Source organism: Equus quagga, chromosome 20 (genome assembly GCF_021613505.1).
Source record: "Equus quagga isolate Etosha38 chromosome 20, UCLA_HA_Equagga_1.0, whole genome shotgun sequence".
NCBI classification, from domain to species: domain Eukaryota; kingdom Metazoa; phylum Chordata; class Mammalia; order Perissodactyla; family Equidae; genus Equus; species Equus quagga.
Genome location: NC_060286.1, coordinates 32,394,299 through 32,417,290, shown reverse-complemented (window position 1 = coordinate 32,417,290; position 22,992 = coordinate 32,394,299). Strand labels below are relative to the sequence as shown.

The 22,992-nt window shown below is 53.4% G+C and overlaps 1 protein-coding gene across 8 annotated transcripts in view; it reads left to right on the top strand.

The window, feature by feature from the left end:
* The window catches only part of TTC7B (tetratricopeptide repeat domain 7B), a 222,666-nt gene extending 200,520 nt beyond the window's left edge, over nt 1-22,146 (top strand). For 7 of the 8 annotated variants that reach the window (XM_046647628.1, XM_046647626.1, XM_046647625.1 and 4 more), the window contains one exon: nt 21,179-22,146. In XM_046647628.1, coding sequence (XP_046503584.1) covers nt 21,179-21,400 — 222 coding nt within the window. In that variant the 3' untranslated portion in view covers nt 21,401-22,146. Of the gene's footprint in view, nt 1-16,433; nt 16,595-21,178 lie in introns of all 8 variants that reach the window. The other variant, XR_006886346.1, reaches the window with a different exon arrangement.
* Nucleotides 22,147-22,992: the final 846 nt, after the last annotated feature.

Sequence of the window (22,992 nt, the reverse complement as noted above, 5' to 3'; positions counted from 1 at the left end):
GAGCCTGAGGAAAGCCCTTAGAGAGCTCCTTCACTAGGTAGTTCCTCTGCTGAGGCTTCTGGGACCTTGCCCTGGCAGCAGTTCCCTCTCCCCATGGCGACTTTGCCCCTTTCCCTTCCCACTAGTTTCACTGGCTGATGCCTTCTCTCCTCCAGTCTGCTCCCGCCCTCTTCTTATCCGCTTGGTATTTACCTGACACCTGTCTCTTAGAGCACCTTCGCAGTTATTGTTTTTTTTCAAGCCTTTCCAAACATCAACTAGCTAGTCTCCCAAAAGGCTTGTGAAACAGGAGAGGACTCAGGGTTTGCACGCCTGCCCTGAGTCAGGTATTGTTCCTGCTTTACTCTTAGCATTGCGTTCATTCAGTCACTGGCCATTGATCCAGCACGACAGCCTCTTAGTAATTGTCGCAAGTATTAAATGAGATGATGTATGTAAGATGCATGGAAACCAGCTCTGTGCCAGATACTGGACTAGATTATATCTGAGGATATAAACAGGCCACTCCCCTCAAGCACTGAAAGTCTGGAAGGAGAGACAGACATATATAATTAAGTATAAGAAAAGCCGTAGAGACTCTGATGGACAGATGGACAGGGCACAGGGCCGTCTGTTCTCATGCGGGGAGGAGAGACGGAAGAGGCTCCACAGAGGCTGAGTAGAGATATGGACACTTCCACAACTTGGGGCACAAATGGAGTTTAAATATATGATAAACAAACCAGCTGCTGGAGGTATGTATGGGACAATTAGGAAATCTGAATGTGGACCAGGTGGTAGATGAGAGTAAGGAGGTACTATTAATTTTCTTAGGTGTGGTGTGGTTGGGCGGTTATATAAGAAAACATGCTTATCTTGTAGAGCTTCCTGCTGATATATTTAGGGGTGAAATGTCACAGTGCCTATAATTTACTTTAAAATACTAGCCCTTCCCCCAAAATAGATAAAGCAAATAAGAAAAATGTTGACAGTTGTTACATTTAGATGATAGGTATATAGATGTTCATTCTATTAGTCTTTCTACTTTTCTGCAGGTTTGAAATTTTTCAAGATAAAAGTTTAGGACAAAGCAATGTGATCAGTTTTGCATTTTGGAGAGATCATTCTAGAAGCTGTAGAGGATAGGTTAGGTGGAAGCCAGGAGATACTAAGGACTGGACTTAGCTGATAACACATCGACAGTCCAGGATAAGAGATATGGAGGAGGTAGACTCAGTAAGGCTTGTGAGGGAATTGGAAGGTTCTAGGCTGACACTCAGATACCCAGTTCAGGGACCTGGATGGATAAGATGCCTTCACCACCATGAGGGGACACAGGAGGAGGAGCAGCTATGGGAAGAAGGACACAAGTCTAGTTGGCCATGTTGAGATTGGGCGACCTGGCCTGTGCAGGCAGAGATGCCCTGTGGCATGTGGCTGCATGGGTCTGGAGATTGGGGCATTTCTGGGGCTAGAGCCATTGTTAGGGGGCGGTGGTAACCTGTAGGTGGTGGCCAAAGCTGTAGGAGGGCATGAGACTGCCTGAGATGTGAATCTCAAAGAGGAAGAGAGAGAGGGCCAAGGACAGAACTCAGGAGCACTGACGTTTCAGGAGCAGAAGGGAACTTTGACTAATGAGGAAACTTAGCTTCTGATAATTTACACAGTTTTTCCTCATCCACCCAGCTAATCCCAGTTGTAGCTGGGCTTCGGGCCTGACCCTGCCGGATTCACAAGCCCTCCTTTCCACAGCCCCACTCTGCTCTCGGCTTAGGGCTATGGCCAGTCCTGTACCCTGTGGTGGTCTACATGATGTCCGTGAAGCCACCGCGCAGGAGAAGGGACTCAGTCAGCACAATCAGTCTTTGATTAGCATCAGGAGAAGAAATGCCTTGAATTAGAGACGCAGCTTCCACATGGACGAGCTGGGGGCTCTTGGGCTTCTCTGGGCATCCGTTTCTTCCTTGTAGGTGGAGATGATGGCATCTATCCCACCAGGCTGTGGAGAGTTAGATGTGATCCCATGTGTGAGCCAGAAGGACTTTAATGGTGTCTACCAATGACTGTGTGCCTTGGTTCTTGGGAGAAATGTGAAACATCTCCTCCTCATGTCTGTTGGAAGCCTGATTCTCTTGCCAGGTGTCAGTCTCCCAGGGGAGGGTGGGTGACCCAAGCTGATAATAACAGTGCAGGGAATCTTGGACACACACACACACACACACACTAAGCCTGGGATCTGGCCTTGCCAAGAGGCCAGCCTTGATTAGATCTGTAATTGAAATGCTGGCCAATGTCCTTCCAAATGAAGCAGAAGCAGCTGGCCCACCCCTGCAGGGGAGCCTATGGGATATGACGCTGGGTCTTTTTTCATAAATAAAGGAGCAAAGCATGCCGATTGTAGAAATGGCCCCTCCCCTATAGTGCTGCGTGTCCCCGCAGTGTTTCTCTCATCCTCTGCGTCAGGGCAGCGGGCATCAGACAGACGCATGGGGCTGGAACCAAAGCACAAGTGAGGAACCCTGCAGGGATCTCCCAGAACAAACTGGAAGCAAAATCTGCTTCTTCCTAAGGACAACATGCGTTTTTCCAGGCCTTTCAAAGCCAGGCAGGTCAATCGAGTTATAATTGGCTCTCTAATTAGAATTCCCACAAGCTGTTAAATTCTTTACCTGCTGCCTGGCGTCTTACACAAAGGTGACAAATCTGCATCTGCCTTTGGAATGATTAAAGAAAAGCAGCTCCCATGCCATCCTCTGGCCAACAGCAGCCCCCTCCAGCCACCCCTCCCACCGCAGATGCCCACACACACACCAGCGGGTATGACATGGGACACAGCGCAGTTTACAAGAAAATTGGCTTTAGGAAATCAGGCTCAGAAGGCTGCGTCGCTGAGTGATCTTTTGGAGACTGGGGAAGACAAAGCCCCCAGCCCATCTTCCCAGGTGTCAGACGTGTTTTCAGGGTGTTTAGACAACGCCTTAAGCTTCCCCAAGTCAAGTTGCTCCATTACAGAAGAAAACGTATCTCTTTTCTCCCCTTCTGTATCCTCAATCCTGAGGAAAATAGTTTTGTGCTGACCCCCCTCAGCCATCAAGATAGCAGTGAGCTTTGGCGATGGGATGGCGTATTTATGGCCCCAGCATCGCCTCCGTTTCCTTGTGGTCCCTCTGCTGTTCTGCCAGGGCCTCTTGCAGCTGCTGCCAGTTAGTGGATGCAGAAAGCGCCTGCCAGAGCCATCAAGCCCGTTCTGCTCATCTCTGCCCAGCTCCACCTACAAATGACATCATGGGTGGCTTGAAATCAGCCATGGTGGGAGTATTTATACCACGGAAATTGGCAAATGCTACAAATTAGGGCTTTTTTCAGAGACCCAGTTTACTAGCACACCACAGGACTCACATAACTAGATGATTTAATGGGGAGAAGGGAAGCAAAGGAGATGGGAGGTGGGGAGCTGTGGACATTGGCAGAGAGGAGCACGAGTGTCCCTGCCTCAGGACTTCTGGGGCAGAGGATGCTCATGGCACAGATACAATGGAGCTCACCTCGCCACTCTAGGTAGAGAGAGAATAGCTGAGTGGAGGCTCGGGGGAGAAAGACTGAGACTCAGAATTGCCCGGGCAGGTGACAGGGAGCAGGTATGGTCGGGACACATTTTGGAGCAAAGACCCATGTTTGAATTCCAGCACTGCCATCCATTGGCGATTTGTATGACCTTGGACGTGCTATTTAACCTCTGTCATTCAGAAATGGGAATTCCACCCTGACAGACTGGTGTGAGGGTTGAACGTGGTTCTGAGCACCTGCCCAGCACGTGTGTGGGAAAAGAAGGTGCCGGGCTGAGTCTCTGTGCCATTTCTGCAGCAGCCGTGCGGTTCCCCGATGGCACGTAAGATCTACCTGGCAGCTGTTAGTTTTCTGTACCTTCCCTTTTCCCAAGACAGCGTGGCTATGAGAGTCATGTGTGACGTGAAGAGGTCCCCCGGAGGCCGTGGAGGATGGACGTGAAGTCTCCCCGTGGACCCGCCCTCCCCCATTCTTAGGGAGAAGGAAGGGACTCTGCCCAGCAGAGCATCCCCGTCGGAGAGCAGGGGGTGCCCCAGGGGGTTACAGGGAGGCCAAGACCTGCACCTCCCAGCTCCTCGGCAGCCAGAGCCACGAGGTGGGTCGCCCCGGGCTGTGAGTGGCCCCCTCTGTGGACCCCAGTGAGCGGTGCAGCCTTACCCTTCCTACATCCACACGGTGTGAGGGTCACATGAGCTTAACCACGGGAGCAATATTTGTTGTTGCTTTAATTACTCTACCGATTTCCCCCTTCTCCCTCTAAATGATTGTTTGAGCCCCGCGGGGATCATTTTGGAGCTCCCTGTGCAGGCATTTGGCTTCGGAGAAGATTCCCATGCTCCTTGTGAGCATGGTCCATTAGACGGCAGGTGGCCGGCGCATATCAGCTCGCCCGAAGGCCCCTTACAGGGGAGCCGACACATTACTGTGCTCTTTCCCATCAGCGCTGGAGGGGGATTTTTGAGGAAGCAGCTCTAATCTTGGTGCTGATTTAGTCCATGTTAAAGTGGTCAGTGGTAAGAGCTCAAGTGTGTGGGAAAAGAAGGTGCCAGGCTGAGTCTCTGTGCCATTTCTGCAGCAGCCGTGCGGTTCTCTGATGACAGCTGCTCCCTGCATGTCCCCAGCCGGTCTGCTGCCGGTCACTCTTCCAGCCCTGGGACAAGGTCTGAGGGCTCTGGGGAGAAAGTTTATAACAGAACCCAGGCGTGAAAGTCCCCATTTCCGAACAAACCGCTGTTTTTCTTTTCCTCACTAAATCGTAGCCTTCCTCGGCTCTGATGCCAGGAAAGCCGAGAGGTGCAAATGAGCCGCACTCAGCCCGAGCAGGGCGCTGCCCACTGGGCCCCCCAGCCTGCCTTCCTGCCCGGATTCCCTGTTGTGAGTTCTCTTGTTATTTGTGGAAAAAATTTTTTCCAAGGCTTATCAATTCCAGTCCTCCCTCCATCAGAAAGTGTCTTATCATTTCTGTTTGTTCCTATTTAAAAATGGAAAAATAGTTAATGCCAAACCCTGGCAGGGATGGGGAAGGTGCTCGCCAAGATGACCACGTTCCCTGTGGCAGGTCGTGAATCACCCAGCGTTTGAGTGGCGGCGGGCTGTTGAGAGAGCTGTTCCTCCCCCTGTGGCAGAGCACCGTCCCGGGTGGGCCTGGCGTGGGCAGCCCCCCAGCAGAGCCTGTTGAGAACTCGGACTGTGGGAGTGCTCTGGCCTTGTGTCATCCTGGCAGCTGCTTGTGTAGCTGGCCTTCTCCATGAAATCCAGTTGGAACCTGCACCCCAAGGCGGCCTTTGGGGTGTGGCCTAGATGCCCTGCTGGCCATCCTGGCTGAGGAGCACACCCAACATCCCACCACCCAGACAGCACCCTCTCCACTCCTGGTCAGCCTTCTGGAAGCGCTGTTCCCCTGCACTCAGGGGTGCAAGTTGGCACGGAGGCTGGGTGAGGTTTCCACACCCTTCTCATGGTGGACCCTGGCTGGATGGGAGTGGGTGACTGGTGCAGAACTGGGAGATGACACCCATTCCACAGCTGTCTGTTGAGTACCCACAGTATACCAGGCTTGTACCAGGGACCAGGACTGCCTTTCCATCCACAAGCATTTGCGGAGTGTCCACACAAGTCTCTGGGGATACGGAGATGAGTCCTCATGGCCTCCACCTCCAGGAGGCTGAGTTCCCTGGAAGTTCTCCTCTGCACTGTTGGCTTTTTAGAGCTTTCCAGAGTTTCTCAAAACCCAAGAGTCTTCCAGTACTCCCAGTGAGCCCATCTTTTGTCACTCCTCCACACTGGGCTAAAGTGTGTCCAGCCACGGGCTGTCTTTGAAGGGTCAGAGGGAAATCTACACTGCACTGCTCGGTGACCCCAAGGGGCCCCACCAGCTCAGCTCACTCACATGCCACACACATTGCGGAATCAGAGCAGAGCCCATTCCTCTCTCTCCTGTGTGACGCCATGCATAGTGAGGAGTGACATTCCATGGCTGCTGTCCTGTTTGTGGCCACCTTGGCTGCTAGAGGGCGGCGCTGTGCCAGGCCTTCCTCCTCCAGGAAGCCCTTCCCAGCCATGTTGGCCACTGCCCTTGCCCCTTCCTGGAATGTGGTGGGCATTCTACCCTGCAGACCAGAGGAAAGAGAGGCTGCCCTGTGGTGCTGTCTGCTCCTTTCTCTGATTAAAGTTTAAGCCCTGAGAGAACAGTTACACACTGGTGGTGAAGCAGGTTGTCCAGAAAATACTTGTGGGACAGATTTTACCAAACCCCAGAGTTTTCATCTGTGATCATCTACTCCACCCCTTAGTTTTCCAGGTTGGGAAAGTGAGGCGCAGACAGAAGGTTCTGCCTAAGTTGGACAGTTGGACCACAGAGCAGGCCTGAGAGGGCGTGCCCTCCACCAGCCAGATGTCTCCCAGCTCCGTCCTCCTGCCCCAGGGAAGGCCAGGATGCCTCAGTGGAAATAACTGGGGACAGGCTTTGCTTTCAGTGTTTGGTGATAAATGGTTAGACCCAAGTACAGTGACACCCAGTCAGAGGCATGACACCCCCCCCACCCTGTCTGAGGGCAGATAGAAACAGAGGCCGGCTGAGGGTGTGTTAGGGTCATTGGGAGGGCATCCAGGCCTTGCCCTCAGGAGCGGACCCGGGTTTCTCGGGCCCTCCTACTCTCGGCTTCTCCCAGGAAGCCCCGCAGCTCAGCTCTGCAGTGGTCACATGGGAATTGTTTTCTGACCGTGGAGAACCTCCACTTCCCCACCAGAGTTCTGGGGTCATGTGTCTCCCCCTACCTCCAGCCCTGTCCTCACCAACTTGTGGGGGAGCTAGGTGTCTACCTGGGTGGCTGTTCTCACTGCTGGAAGCTGGGGTCCCAGGGCCCCAGGGGAAGGCTGGGCCTGAAGCAGGACCCAGTTCACTGAGAGCTTCCCAGAGGCCCGCACCTCTCTGGCTGGGCTGCACAGGCCTGGGGTGGAACACCATCTTCCCACACACACCAGGGGCAGCAGCAGCCTCCCCTGAGGGTGTGAGGCTGGGCCTCGGCCTCTGGAGGGTGATTAGCACCAAACTTTCCACTTCGTGGATAACGCAGGCCACGGGGAAGTGCTGACTTCCAGGCCACCCCGTGCCTGACTTGTTGTTGGGGAAAGTGGATAAAAATAAATAAATAAGTCAACCAGGGAGCTGTATAAATAAGTCAACAGGAGTCTCTTGCCCATTACCAATGGAAAAGTACGAGCAAGGGGAGCCGTGTTAGCACCGCAGAACACGCTGGCTGGGGTGTGGCAGGTCCCACAGCACCAGGGCCAAACTGCGGCTTTCTCTCTCCCAGAAGCTGGTAGCTGGTATTGCTGTTCACGCCAAGCCCCAAGCTAATACTCATCGCAATAACAGCGCGTGATTTAAATGGCAGATGGGGGGAAGGGAGGCTAGAGATTCGTCTGGAGGATTACCAAGAAGTGTCAGGCTACAGAGCAAGGCAGGTGGGGGACCCCAAGGCTTCCTCCTGTCCCCCTCCACCCCTTGCCAGGGCCCTGCCCAGCCTGGGTGGCACAGGGGCAGACCCGAGATTCTTTCTCGCCGATGTCCTTTGATATTGCCTGGGACTTGCTTGGTCTGGCCGTTCTCCAGTTAGGTCAGAGCACCATGGGGAGCTTTGGGGTGTCATGCTGGTGTTTCTCTGTGTGTGCTCATTGAATTCATGAGTGCCTTGCCTCAGGCTGCAGCCGGCGGGGAGCTCACCCGACCCCCAGCACAGGATTCCCCTTCACCCTCCCAGCCTGGTCTCCAAGGAGGCTGCCTGCAGCAGCGGGGGACGCCCAGGGCTGGGGCTGGGGGCAGCTCCCAGCCAGCGTCTGCGCTGTTTGTCAGGGAGGGAGCAGACACCTGCTTAGTCTCTCCAGTGCTGAAGTCAGAGAGGACCTCAGGCACACCGATGTTGACGTGACATCATCCTTCCGTTATTAAAGTCATTCTCCCTCTCTCTTTCCTGACTAGCAAAATCGCCACACTGTCCATTCGGAAGGGCGAGTAGAGGGACTCTGGATTCTAGACAGAGGGTTGTAGTTGGGCTGGATGAGACTGCCGGGGGCACAGGGTACCCTTTGCTAATTTGGAGTTGACCACCTAAATCATCTCATCCCCCAGCAAAGGTTACAGGTAGGGGTTTGTTGTAAGGGGAGCACAGCAGGCAGATTGCTGCTGGGGTCACAGGGAAGGGAGCTGGGCTGCTCCTGTCCTGTCCTGCTCTGCTCAGCAGAATCCAGATTGAGGGACTGCTGGGTGGGTAACCCTCCCCGCCCCCGTGAGATGATGCTGGGTAGGGTGGGCATTCTTCACGTTAAGCTGATGTGGGCAACCCCATCAGGCCCTTTCAAGCTAGATCCTCTGGTGGTCACCTGGGTCTGGAGAGCCCACGGTCTGGCCTCCTGGAGTCTGGCAGCCCCCACATGGAGGAAGGGCCTACAGTGCCCAGGCAGGCTGACAGAGCTGGCCGGGGAAGTCCCCAGAACTTCGCCCCCAGGGAGGGTTGCTCTCTGGGCAGTCCAGCCGTGAGCTGTGGGGTTCAGAGCCAGCTAACCCAGAGAAGGCCTCTTGGAATGTGTCTCTTGGTCCCCTAAATGGCCGACACCCTCTCTGGAGATGCTGGTAGCCTGACATAGAGCAAAGAGTCCTCAGGAAGCCTGGGTTCTCAGACCCAACTTGGCCTCCACCTAGTTGGTCACTGAGCCAGGTACTTGCCTTTCCAGGGCCATTTCCTCATTTCTCCTTCATCTCTGAGGCCCCTCTGGGGAGTGGCTGCCCAGGAGACAGGAACCTGCCCCAGACCGTTCAGGTATAATCAGGCAGAGGCATCAGACCCAATTTGGGGTGGTAGCGCCTCCTCTATAACTACGTGGGCATGAACCAGTCACCCTGATTCTGAGCTTCACCCTTGTTTGTTTAATAAAAATGGTGAGAGCATCATGTTATCTCTTCCGGAATTCCTCCTTATCCTCCTTCCAACAGGCCTCGCTCTGGCCCAGACTCTGGGTCCACACGTGAAAGACATCTGTGCCTGGCTCAGGAGCTCAGTCTGCGGGAGGACCCACAGCAAACCAGCCCCTCCAGGCCAGAGAGGGCAGGAGCATGGCCGGGTGACAGCCTGTGCCACTAAGTGCCCGGCGCCTCGTGCCGGAACATGCACAGACACTCAGTGAAAGTTTGTGGAAGGGAGGAAAGAACTAGAAACAGCTTTGCTTGTGGCAGAGTGAAAGAGCCCCAGCCTGGGAACCTGGGAACCAGGATGCTCCTCAGCTCACTCCTGTGATCTTGGCAGAGTGCTCAAGGCCCCCTTTCCAACTGTGAAATAAGAAGCCTGGCCCTTTCAAGAAGGCTGCCCTTCCCTTCCATTGCTGACCACTCTTTGGTGCCGGCTGCAGAGAGTAGACAGGCTGTGGGTCTTTGGTGCTTGGAAGCTGCCAGACTGGCTGTGGTCCTTCCCCTGAATGTCCCACCAATTCCCACTGACCATTCTCTAAAAGCCACCACAGCCTGTGGATAGTTCAGCACCAGTGCTGAAGCACCCAGTTTCAAAGAAATTAGGCCAGGGGAAATTTGGGGCCAAGGCGTCCTAGTCTGTGTGAAATCCACTCGAGACTGGACTGGCCCTTTGGGCTTATGGCCAGATGGTCCCCATCCTCACTGCTAGTGATTACTGCCTGACAGCCCATTGCTCTGCTCATTGTGGAATAAAGTCCTCCAGAATACTCCAAACCATCCTGGAAGAAAGCAGCTTTAAAAGATTCTGCCAGTCAGATGCTTAAAAAAGTTAAAAGCCACACTCACATTTTCCTGGGGCTTAATGGCTTGTTCTAACCCACAGAGAGCTCTCCTTCCAGATGCTACGTTAAGCAACAGAATACAGTGAGGTAGGAGAAGAAGGGTAGGAGGTCTGAAGAGTTTACCATTCCTCTAGAGCCCTGGAGTAAGTGTGTGTGTGTATATATGTGTGTGTTCTGGAAGCTTTCTTGAGATCCTGAAGGGTTATCAGGTAGAAAGGGAAGGGACTTTTCCACATAACTCCAAAGGACTTAGCCAACATCAAAGAGTGAGTATTAGATTGAAAGGCTATAATTAGGGCTCCACATTTTTTTTTTTTTTAGGAAGATTAGCCCTGAGCTAACTACTGCCAGTCCTCTTTTTTCTGAGGAAGCCTGGCCCTGAGCTAACATCCATGCACATCTTCCTTCACTTTATATGTGGGACGCCTACCACAGCATGGCGTGCCAAGCTGTGCCATGTCCGCACCCAGGATCCGAACCAGCGAACCCTGGGCCGCTGAGAAGCGGAATGTGCGAACTTAACCGCTGCGCCACCGGGCCGGCCCCATTGGCTCCACGTTTTAATCATCAGTTCAGACTGCCCACTAATGGGTAGGCTGCCAAGGGAAGTGATGAGCTCCCCATCACTAGAGGGTGCAACCAAGAGTAGAAGGCTGCCTACCAGGGACTGTAGCAGGGGCCTGTACATCATGAAGCAGAGGCCCGAGCTCCCCTCCCAACCCTGAGGACTTTTGCTGCCCTAGCTGGTAGGCTACTGGCTTAGAAAAATAAGAGGTTTTTGAAAAATTGTTTTGTTTCCTTCTGAGTTGAATTCAATGCTGGAAAGCCCTCGTCCCCAGAAGGTACATTTATTCAAATAAAACATTTGACCTGGAAAAGGGACCCCAAGAGAGCACAGCCTCCTGCAGCCATCAGATACCCCGAGTGAACAAAGGGACGGGCAGCCTCTTGGGCCCACATCTGTCGTCCCCTGGGTAGAAGGAGGGGAGGTGCTGGGGGTCTCCTCCTTTCTGGAATATTCAGCTCCAGTTCACAGCACACGCTGAGGGGAAGCCTCCAAGGGGTGTCTGGTTAGTGCCCAGACCACTGCCCCCCTCCCTGCCCCAGGCCAGCCCGGCTGCAAGGATGCGAGGAGCTTCCCTGTAACGTCTGTGTCTAGCCCCGTTGGAGACGGAGAAAGGCCGACTCCCATGGGCTTGGCTCCCACTTGCCCCTTCCAGAGCTCTTCTTCATCCCAGCCGATCTTTGTCAGATGGGCCCCAGTGTCACATGTCCAGTAAGTGGCCCTTCCCCAGGAGCTGCGCAAGCAGGGTCTTCTCTTCTCTCCTCTGCCCCTCAGCCTCTTCCTTCATCTTCTTCAGTCCAGGTCCCCAGAACAGAGCCCTTTGTTGCTCTGAAGGTTAAATGACCTCATGAATGTCCTGTCCCCACCTGAGGAAGGGGGCGGTGTGGATGGGACTTGAAGCCAGGTGATGGCTGCGGCCGCACATGCAAGCCCTGCTGTCTGTGTGGCTTAGAGCGTGCAAGGTTGTCAGGAATGGCTAATGTTGGCCTTTGGGGAAACTGGGTCAAAACTGAGTAAAATGGTCAAAGTGAAAAGGCCAGTGCCACACCAGTCTCTCCCCAAAGCTTCTGACCTACTGAGAGAAAAATGGAGTCGCCCCAACCCCCAGAGGGTCCTTCTCCAGGGCGTCCTTTGACTCCCTCTTGCCTGACCTGGTGAAGGGGCTGTATTGCAGTGTGTGACCCCACCTGCTCTGGAGCTCTGGGGCAGAGATGGGCGGGGTTAGGGCTGCAGATACCCTCGGCATCAGCCAGGACACCTCAGGTCTGGCTCCTTCGGGGCTCCTGGCCTGGTTAGGCAGGCCTTCCAAGGCTGGCATACTTGGCCAGGACACACACTCAGCCCCCTGGCAAGCTGGTGCGATTTCTAAGGACTCAAAACAAATAGAAATGAAACACAAAACAGAGCCCAGTATAGACGAGGCTTCTCCAGGAGCTGCTGGAATCCAGGTGGAGAAGCCGGCACCACCCCCACCCTGCAGTATGTTTTCAGTTCCTTTTCAAGGCATCGTTGGAAAGCAGGGCGGGCTCAGGGCTGCCCCCTCAGCTGCGCCCACAAAATGCTGTGCTCAGAACTGACAGCACCTTTGATGCTTGCCAGAGAAGAAAAGGCCGCTCGGAGGCAGGGAGGCAGGGGGTGGCTGAGGCTCTGCGCTCCCCGTAAATGCCCCAAGGAGATCCTTTCAAAGCCTGGTGGCCTGTGGTCTTCTCAGAGAAGCACCGCTTGCAGTCTATTTATATTCTCGTTTAAAAGAACGCTTTTGAGAACACCACCGCTTGCACCCCGCTTCTTTCTCCCCAGCTGATCAGTCTTGTCCTCAGGAAGGAAAATGCAAATACCTGAAAAGAAGTGGTGGCTCGAGTGTGCTGGTTTCTCTCATTTGACGCTTCTGTTTCAGCTAACGCAGACTTCCAGACCAACCGATCTCCAGCTTCTGGGAAGGGGCAGGAGCTCACGGGGGTGCCTGTTCCCCCTCGGCTTATGGAAGCCACTCTTGAGGGCCTGGTAGGCTTCCAGAAAGCTCTCACTCTGCTGCACACAGAGCCCCTGGCAGGATAGGCAGAAAGAAAGCAGCTGGGGTTGAGGGCAGTGTTAGAGCACTGTGAGCGGGGTCTGAAACCTGGGCCACTTGGCACATGCCAGGCTCCACACCAGGCCCTCTCCTCCCGGCACCTCGGGAATCTGGTCCTGCTCTGTGTCCAGTGGGGTCACGACCATGAGTAAGCCTCTTTTTCTCTCTGGCCCTCTGCTTCCTCATCTGTAAAAGAGTGTCAGACCAGAGAGTCTTTAGGTGGGTTCTGGGGTTTTCTTGGGGAGTAGTGTCAGGTCTGAGCAAATAGCCTGAGGGGAGACCTGGCCACACATTGGGCTCCTGTGGGAACAGAGCGCCTTCTCCCGTCCCTCAGAGAAGAATCTCCCCTACCCTCAGTCATTGATGGTAATGATAATGATCATAATCATAATATTCATGATGGCGGCCATTCACCAAGGTTTACTCTGCTGAGCACTTTACAAACTCTCTCATTTAGGCCTCACGACTCTCCTGTGTTTGTCGCCATTATATAGACAAAGTATCTAAGACCGAAAGGAAATTGTCCACGTCAATGGTAGAGCTAAGACAAACCCAGTCTCTCCCCTCTCTGAGACAGCGCCAGGCCTTCCTCCTGCAGCCTGGTGGGTCCCACTAACACGTGAGCCGCCAGCAGTGGCCAGGGCCTGCAGAGCCCTTCCTGACCCCTTGCCTGGGTGCTGAGCCCCTGACGTGCCATCTCTAGCCAGCACTGCCACTGCTCAGGCCGCAGCCAGCTTGGCAGCTCTGTCGTTGTCCCAGAAGTTGGGGAGATGGGCTTTCCTTTAGTGGCCATCACAATCCCAGTGTCCTGAGAGCAGACGTCTCACCATGGGGGGCTTACGTATTTTGGTCCAAAAGCCTTGGCAGTGCCATTTTGGCTTAAATGGCCCCAGCAGTTCAGGCGCAGGCTAGTCCCTGGCAAAGGCTGCGGATCTGTTCATCAGGCCCCTATCCGTCTCCTGTATGAGGCCCCTAGCTCATGGGTGCTGAGGAAATCTTTCCCTCTCTCCGAGGCATGCAGTGGGGGCAGGAACATGGGCTCTGAGCTGCATAGACCTGGACTCAGTCAATGGTGGCTTCAAATGTTTTTCTTATTTCTTAGATATTTGGTGTCTGCCCATTGATTCATTCTGCCCTGATTACTGCCCGCCTGCTTGGCATCAGGCCTAAGGGTGCAGAGAAGGCCACAGCTTACCCAGTCCCTGCCCTCCAGGCACTCACAGCAAAGCCTAGTGGGGGAGCAGAGATGGAGATGAGCCATGTGGATTATGTAGTACCTATTGCCCAGGACAGTTATGAAAGTATTTGCAATCAGGAGAACATACAGTACATTGGTTATAATCCCTTGCACACAGAATATTAATAGAGCCTGGTGGATCATGCATTTGTCCTCCCAGGTTCATTTGTATTTTTGGAGGAGCCTCTGGACACCGCTGCTCTAACCCCCCCACGCTGTCCCCCTGCACTGGTGTCATGGCAGAGTTTCTGACCCAGGGGGGGAACAGAAAGATCTTTAGGCGCTCCACTTCCATCCCTGATACCAGACTTCCTCCCCGACCCTGGCCTCGGTGAGAACCCACAGCCTCTGCAAAACCCAGGCTGGCTCAGAGAAGCCGGGAGCAGGGCCCTGGGTGGGGAGTCTGCGCAGCAGCCAGGCCCTGGCATGGAAAGTACAAGGGAGCTGTTCATCTCCATCCTGCTGTCGAATGTTTGACTTCCAAAGCATTGTGCCTGGGAAAAAGCAACAGGCACAGACAGAGAGAGAGAACGCTTGCTTGACCCCCAACCAGAGCTGAGCCGCGTGATTTGTTTGCAGTGGGAAGAATGCTGTCTTGCAGGGACCTTATCTCCTGGGACCTGTACTCCTGGAGGGACAAGCTGTGGTCCACAACATGCCTTTGAGCCCAGCAAGGGGCGACTTGGCGCCTGGGCAGAGCACCATGGGGATGTCTAAAATCTCCCAAAGGGGCTTTTGTGCTGCAGCCTTGCTATTGGCCTGAGCCAGGGCTGCAGCGGGAAGCCTTGGACACTAGAGCCTGCACAGGGGCCTGCGGCATGTGGCGAGGTGTCAGTCTGTGGGCTAAACATGCACACACAAAAGACATGCGTGAGGAAGATGCTAACTGTCCTCAAACTAGCCAAGTGTGCTTTTTCTCATTTGAAATAATGGGTTTAATTTAATCCCTTATTTCCAATTTGGTGCAACACCAAGCTCCTATTTGTACAAAATACCTGATTATAATAATTACAAGCTTGGGAGGCTGTCTTCATTTGTGTCTGAAGAGAGGGACTCATAAGTTACCTCCTCAGCCATTCCCGTCCTCTTGGAAGGCCGGCCCCAGCTGGCTCCTAACCTACAGCAGCTCCAGAAACACCGGGGTCGGGGAAGGTGGGAGCCTGTCTGGGCATCCTCTCCAGGAGAAGGAAGGAGGACCTAGTGTTAAGAGCGTGGATGCACGAGTTCGCGCCTCAGCTCTGCCACTCACTGCCTGAGGAAGGGTCTTAGGCAGGTCTGACTGTCTAGCCAACATTATCCATGACAGCCCCAACTCACAGAGGTGAGAGGATTAGACAGCACCTTGCCTGCCGAGGCGCAGCCCAGCTCCTAGCATGGAGCAACCGCTCCGTTGTGTTAGGATTTTTCTGGGCCCCCAGCTCCTTGAGAGCAGGCCTGCGTCTTGCCCACGCATGTGTCCCCAGCATGTGGCTTGGATCTGGACAATCACTTAGTGGGTTTGGGTTGATTTTTATGTGGGGGGAGGGCAGGTTATTATAATGAAATATGTCAGTCACGGAAAGCTCTGTCTCCTGCCACCTGAGGGCTGGGAGCGCCCTGTGCCTCTGGGTAGCGCTGCCTGTGGGGGTCACTGCGGCCCTGGCTCTTGGGGAAGTGGGGATGGTCAGGGCTTTGGGCAGATGGACGAGAGCTCCAGCAGGAGGGGCCAGGCCGGGACCTACTGGGGTTAGGGCAGTGGAAGGAGGCCGGGGGCTACATCCTGCAGAAATGCAGGGGCTGTCAGACCAGCCTGGCTGAACCAAGAGGTGTGCCGGGAGGAAGTTGGGCCTAGCTGGTGGTGAGAACCAGTAAATGCCATCCTCAGGAGTTAGGCCTTTGGTCTTTGGAGAAGCGAGGAAGTAGGGCCTGTGGAATTGGAAAGGATGTCAGGGTTCTAGTGCGTAAGGGCGCATTAAAGCCAGGGAGTGCCTCTCACAGCACCGAGGGGCTTGGGTGGTGTCCGTCCTGATGGCCAGGCACGGCCAGGTCCCAGCCTACCTCTGGCTAACCTGCCAGCAACGCTGGCACCGAGCAATGGCTCAGAACCCAGCCGGAACTTGTTCTGGTTGATCCCATTGTGTGACTGGTTTCTGAGCTACTCTTGGCTCACTGGGGCAGCGGGGAGAGGCTGAGTTTTCAGTCCCTTGCCAAGCCTGAGCTGGCAGCCCCTGGCAAGTCTGTGATGTCTCCCTGAGCAGCTCCAGCTTTAGGAATTAATTCCACTAAACAGATTGCTCAGGAAGCTTCAAGGTCATCTGGAAATGGTAGCCCGTTCATGCATTAGGAATATAAGACTGACATAGGCTGGAAATTTCCAAGCCCACAAGAACCCCAGAACACCAGAGAACCATATAGGCTCTCAGCTGCCCCGCACTGAGGGTGATGAGTCAGATTAGGCCATTGGCTGGTTCTCTGCAGAATTTGGGAGGGAGGGTAGACCTGCCTCCTGCCATCTACCCTGGAGCCCCCATGGTAGGCTACACCCAGTTTCAGCAGCCTGCCACTTTCTAAACAAAATTCCCAGCAAAAGGACTAGTGTCCTTGTCCCCACTCCAGCAGGGTGGGGGCAGGTCGCTGCTGCTGAGAGCAGTAACCTCCAGGTCTTGCTGGGCCAAGGCCCTGGTCCTCCTGGGTCTCCACACCTCACTGGTCCACTTTCTGGCTAACAGGAGCCCCCAGTCCTTGAGTGAATACACATGATGCTCCCCAACAGCAGGCCCAAGCCGGAGAAAAACTGTGCCCTGAAGAGGAGCCATCTCCCCGTCATAGCCGTGGGAAGGAGCAACCGAGTCAGCAACCGGGGGTTGGAGAAGTGAAAGGAAGGACACAGGTTGGTGGGGAGAAGAGAAAGGGCACAGGTTGGTGGGGAGAAGAGAAAGGGAGACACAGCGTGGCAGATGCCCATTTGCTCTTGCTCAGATATAACTGGGTTAGTGCTTGAGGGGCTCTGGGCTCATCTCTGAAGGCAAGAGAGGTGCCAGCAAGTGGATGGGCAGACTTGGTGGGGAGAATGGGGCTTTGGCCTCAGGCAGACCTGGGCTGGCCTGCTGCTCCATACTCATTGGCCCTGTGACCTTGGGCAAGACCTTTCTGAACCTTGTATCTAAAGGGACAGTAATATGAGATGAGCCTGGTACACAGGCCCAGCACAGTGCCTAATGGGGAGAAGACATACCCTGTGGAAGAAGGAAACAGCGTGGGGCTGGGTCCACAGCAGCAGAGCCCAGTGGGACCTAAATTATATCCTCTACCTGCAGCCACATAACCAAGGACGCCTCTTTCTGTCTTACCAGGTGGCTTGTCCCTTGTCACCCTTTTGCCAAACACATGCAGTGTGTGTCTCCCCGCCTGGTGGAGCCACACAGAAGCTTGTGTGTATTCAGTAATTTCGATGCACTGAGAAAGTTGTGTCTTGAAGAAACATGCTGGGGCTCCTTTTGTAATCCTTTCATGCTGTTGCTGCTCGCTGCCGCTGTGCAGACCCCCTGCTCTCGTTTCTGTTGAGTAAATAGGAATGTTCTCGAGTGAGCTCAGGCTGATAACCTCCCCTGGAAGCAAGGGGGCAGGAACTCAAGAGCTCTACATCCTGTTGAACACAACCTGGGAAAGCGGCTCCCACTCTTCCCGCCTGACCTTCGAGGTTGGGAAATGAGGGTGTCGAGCTGTCTGATTTTCTCTAAAGGAGACCAGCGTGGGAAGAGCACCACCTGGGAGATGGGTATGATTACTCACCACCCCAACCCTGGACTGCACCCAGGTGGGCCCTGGGAGTGAGGGATGTGGGTTCCAGCCCAGCTCTGCAGTAGCTAGCTTATGCCTGGGGACAAGAGACTTGGCCTCTAGGAGCCATAGTTTACTCCTTGCAAAATGGAGTAGGACTACCTAGTGCCTGGGGATATTTCTCCACCAGGTAATCGGTGCTCCTCAGCTGTGGGCTGTTTCTCCGAAGCAATAAAAGCAGGCCTCGTACCAGGTGTGTATATGTCCTGGCCATGCCTGTGTGCAGTGGCTCTGGGGGTCCCCAGGTGAATTCAGTGAACTGACATAAGCCCCTACAACTACCTGGTGTGTCAGAAACGCCGTGGAAGTGCTTGCTGCTGTTGGATGGAGGAATATTCTTCCTCCAGGAAGCCCGGGTCCATGCTGGACAGTTGCCCCTGTTCTCGCACACGGTTCCCGTATCCCCTAGTGGATGGAGTGCGGGAGCTGGGGGGAGGGAGCAGTGAGGAGAAAACCCTGTGCAGACTGGGAAGTGGTTCTCCATGGTGGCCTCGTGTGCAGACAGCTAGGGCTGGGAGGCTTGTGCTGGTGGGCCTTGCGAACCTGACCCTGACCAGCCTTGGGAAGGCCGCCGAAACCCACAGTTCACCCTGGAGAAGGGGCAGGGCCTTGCCTTCTGAGGAGAGCAAATGCCAGAAGCCAAGGTGGAATCCTAACTGGGAGCACTGACTTGCAGGCCACCTCTCTCCTTCTCGAGCTTCAAGGAAGGAGCCGCCCTCAGCTCTGGCAGATCCAATCTAGGACCTGGTCCTACCCAAGGACTCCAGCATGGACGTCGTTAAGCATGTCTAAATGTTGATAAGAAAGGAAACGGATGCTGTTTCCTTTCAGTTTTCCTCTCAGAGAGGGTAGATCTGACCTTGAAGTCCGCTGTGCCCTGGCCAGGGGAGGGCAGCTTCTATCTGCCTGGGCTTCCTGAACTGCCTCCCGCTCCCAGAGCTGGGGGCGTGAGGAGGACCCCTCCACAGTGTCACACACTGCCCTAGGGCCGTGGGTCTCTGTGGCCGTCGCCCTGTGACCGTGAGCTCCTCCCAGGTGGGCCTCACAGCTCCTGCACCAGGTGCTCGTTGTGACTCTCAGAAGTCAGGCTGCTTTTCAGGCCCTCAGATGCCACCTCCAGAACCACGTGCCCTGGGGAGAGCTCAGTCCACAGGGCCTGGACACTGCCCACTGAAGGGCAGAGCGCATCTTCCTCGCAGAGCGCGTCTCTGGCAGAGCTCTCTGGAGTGGGTCCGTGGAGGCCACAGCCAGCCTCTGGCAGGCACGTTTATGCCTCTGCTCCAGCTGCTTCTGCTCCTGAGAGCCCACCCGCTGCCCTTCGCCCCTTGGTGAAGTGCAGGCTTGAGAACACAGGCTGCCTCACCAGTGCCATGCGTGAGCCGCAAGAAGGAAGTGCAGGCCTCACGGGGACATCTGGGTGAGGTCTGAAGGTCCCACAGCCATGCCATGTTCCTGGGTGGGAATACCGAACGCTGTAAAGGTGTCGGGCTTCTCCACCGCACCTAGAGATTTCGTGCAGTACAGTTCAGCTCCCAAAGGAGACGAACACAGTGGGCTGTAAATTCACCTGGAATAATGCAGGGCAAGATTGTCAGAAAATACACCGAAAGCAAAGAGCAGTGAGGAAAGGCTCTAATCCCACCTGTCGAACGTGACGTGGAGTAACGGAAATCAACACGATACAGCCTTATGCGGCAAGAGGTGCTATGGCCGCTGGGAAATTATAGAAGGCCCCTGCTTCATGTAATGATTCACCATATGACAAAGGCAGCGCCTCGCATGAGGGAGGGGAAGGGAGCCTCCGAAAAGTACAGGAAATCCACTCAGATTCCTATCGCCCAAGTAAAGTAAGCAGCTACGTAAAGAAAGTCAGGTCACAGTAAATGAAACTGAACGTGTGTCGCTTCTTTAAAGGATAACTTCCTAAGCTTTGAAACAACAAAAAAATAAATGGATAATCAGAGATCGACAAATTCAATTTAAAAAAACTAAAAACTTTTGTTCAGAGAAAAAAACCTCGAAAGCCAAAAATACCTAGGCAATTATGGCAGCAGATGAATATCAGTCTTCTAAAAGGCTCGTAAACAGAGACATGGGAAATATTTAACATTGATTGTTCTGAAAGAAATGCAGGTTTCAGTAAGGCAGGCCATTCTGTGCTTACAAAATTAGCAAAAATAAAGAATAATGATAGTGGGGAGTGAAGGACCAACCACTGAAAACTCTGTAAATGGCCAAAAAAGTGACATGACACTTTGGGGATATAATTTGCAAAATATTTGGAGAACCCTAAAAAGAGTCATATCCTCTAACCCAATAATGCCACTTTGGGGAAATTTGCCCTCAAAAATTCCTCAAATTTGCTTCCTCAAGGAAGCACCTCCAAATGGTTGTCAAGCTAGTAGCACCGAGCCTTGTCCAGGGCCCCATGGGGGACTCTGGGTCCTCCCCAATATGCTACCCCCCATCCCCATCCCGAGTAGTTCCCTTTTTTTGTTTTTGAATCAGGGTAGCACTCTTTTTTTTTTTTTACAGGGGAAGATTTACCCTTTGCTAGCATCTGTTGCCAATCTTCCTCCTTCTTTCCCCCTCAAAGCCCCAGTACATAGTTGTGTATAGTTGTAAGAACTTCGGGTTCTTCTCTGTGAGCCACCACCACAGCACGGCCACCGACAACAAGTGGTGTGGTTCTGAGCCCAGGAACCAAACCCGGGCCACCAAAGCAGAGTGCACTGAACTTTAACCACTAGGCCATCAGGGCTGGCTCCCAAGCAGTTCCTTTTTGTCTGTGTAGTTCCACAGTATGTGGGTGTTCTCGGTAAGGTTCCATTTAACTAAAGGTTTTCAGGGTTGTAAAAAAGATTTGAAATCTGCTGATCTAAAGAAGTGAAGAGGTGCTATCAGAAAGATGTACATAATACAGCGTGGTTTATTATAGCAAGGAGATTAGGCATGATCTAACTGTCTCCCCGTGAGGGAGAGCTTGAGTAAATGAGAGTATGTCCATTGATGGAAGAGGGCAAACACACCAATTGTGGAGATGTGCAACTTGCAAACTTGATTATGATCAAATATTTGGGGACCAACACATGTACCCTGATTAAAACTGTGTAAAATGACAGCTGTGCCCTGGCCAAGCCTGAGGTGAGCAGGGGACAGTGAGGTCAGGGGCTTGGTTAGGGTAAGGGGCTGTGAGCAATTTAAAAAAATTCTGTTCTAAATCGTTAAGATAGTAATGCCACAAATGACATTTCTTTAGGTTAAAAAAAAAAAAAGATGACAGACACCCTTCTGTGCAGGCAGATGCCAACTGGTACACACAGGACAGCCTGTGGGTCAGTCTAGACTTTGGACATTCCAATTGGTTTATTTCTTGGTGTTAAGTATTCAAATGAACCTTTTGAAATTGCCATTTTGTCTTTCAAAAATGGCTGGACGTCGGCAACTTCATATGGTTCAAGCAACAATTTTTGACCCTTGCCCCTGAGTGCAGGAAGAACTTGAACTTCTTGTGTGCCCAGCCCGATGGAGATACATGCCTACCTCCAAGGAACTTGCTGGAAGTCGAGGACAGATAGGAGCCCAGTGCTGTAGAGTCTCTCTGATGGTCTGTCTGTCTGTCCCATGCCTGCAGGCTCTGATCCTTCATCAGCTGGGCCGCTACAGTCTGGCAGAGAAGATCCTCCGGGATGCCGTGCAGGTGAACTCAACAGCCCACGAGGTCTGGAACGGGCTGGGCGAGGTCCTCCAAGCTCAGGGCAATGACGCAGCGGCCACCGAGTGCTTCCTGACGGCCTTGGAGCTGGAGGCCAGCAGCCCCGCGGTACCCTTCACCATCATCCCTCGGGTGCTCTGAGCAGGTGCCCACCAGCCCCACTGCCGCTCCGGCCAGGGAGGCCCCCTGGGGTGCCCCGACACGTCGAGTCTGCCACACCGAGGCCCTGGGTGACTGTGCGATCAACCACAGTGAACTAACCAAACCACCCCCGGAATCATCGCTCCCCACGTGTATTTCTGTTGTTTCGCCAGCCCAATGATAGTTTCTGAATCTACTGACATTGTTCAAAATGGATTATGTGCCATATTTTGTTAGTTGACATCTGAGTTTTAAGTAAAATGATTATGGACTTAATCAGCAAACGTAGGAGACTATATTCGAAGTTAAAATTCAGTGGCAGAGCAGATGATTTTTATCAGAGCTGTAAAGAAAAGTGTTCTCTCCTACCATGACCACTCCTGCCCCACCCTTGGCCCAGAAACCAAATGTGAATTTTCCGTTTCCCACCTCGTACTAGTCCAAGCCAGGACACCAGCTGACAATTTCTTGGTTTTGTTGTCAGTAATTGTACCATGTGATGAATTACTGTCCTCACTTAGAACAAAGCCTGAGTCCAAGAATATTTATATTTTACCAATATATGCCCGTTACAAGAGAAGGGAATATGAGTTATTTAAGTTTAACTTTTTTATGTGAATTCAGAGTTTATTTATCGATGGAAATATGTACAAAGAAGCTTCAAATGGAATATTTACCGACATTCCTTATACATGACAGACACTTGGCTAAATGGGAAGATGATGTTAATAATAAAATGATTTTTAAATGGACCCGTGGCCTGTGTCTTTCGTGAAAGCCCACAGTCCCAGAGAGTTTAAGGATCAGTTCCTGGGGTGGGGAGCTGTCTGCACCTGGGGGCTGCTCTGGACAGCTCAGCCTCTGGCACTAGGAGGCCCAGCCCTGATTTTAGTGTGGGAACTCTCCCCGTGTTTTCTGGGATTGGAGTATATGTGACTTAAGCCTGGTCGTTCAATATCTGGCGTTCACTGGCCGCAGAGGATCAGGAATGAGCATGTAACCTCAAGTCCAATCAGAGTGAGAGCTGCAAGGAAAGGCTCTCACTCTTGCCTGCTGGACTTAAACCTGAGAAGTGAGGCTGGAACAGCAGCAGCCCTCCTGACACCATGAGGGGAGGGCGTAGAGGTATTGGGGCCACATGTGAAGCTGGAGACTAAATCTAACAAACCAGATAGCCAAGACCAAGAACCAGAAAGAAGCTGAGCAGGCCTCTCTAATTCCCTGGAGCTGCTTGGCTGAGTGACTGTGGGGCGGCCCCACCTTGCCAGGACCTGAGGAAATGTGGAGAGCCTGCGCTCTGATCTTAGGCACCCTAAAATCTCAAGGACCCCACCCAAGCTGGGCACAACCTCTCTGACTCACTGGGCAGGCAGGCAAGGGGGCAGCTGAGGTCTGGGAAGAGATCACAGTCAGGAGCCCACTGTGGGCAGAGCAGGTAGGCACCCCAGCCTCAGCACTGACCCTGCCAGGAGGTATCTGGGGCTCTGAGTAGTCATAAATCATGGAATTTGCAACATGAGACACTGGCAGGAAAGGGCAGGTGCTCGGGGAGGTGGCAGCTTGCCCCAATTGGAGGGTCAAGGCCGAGCCCT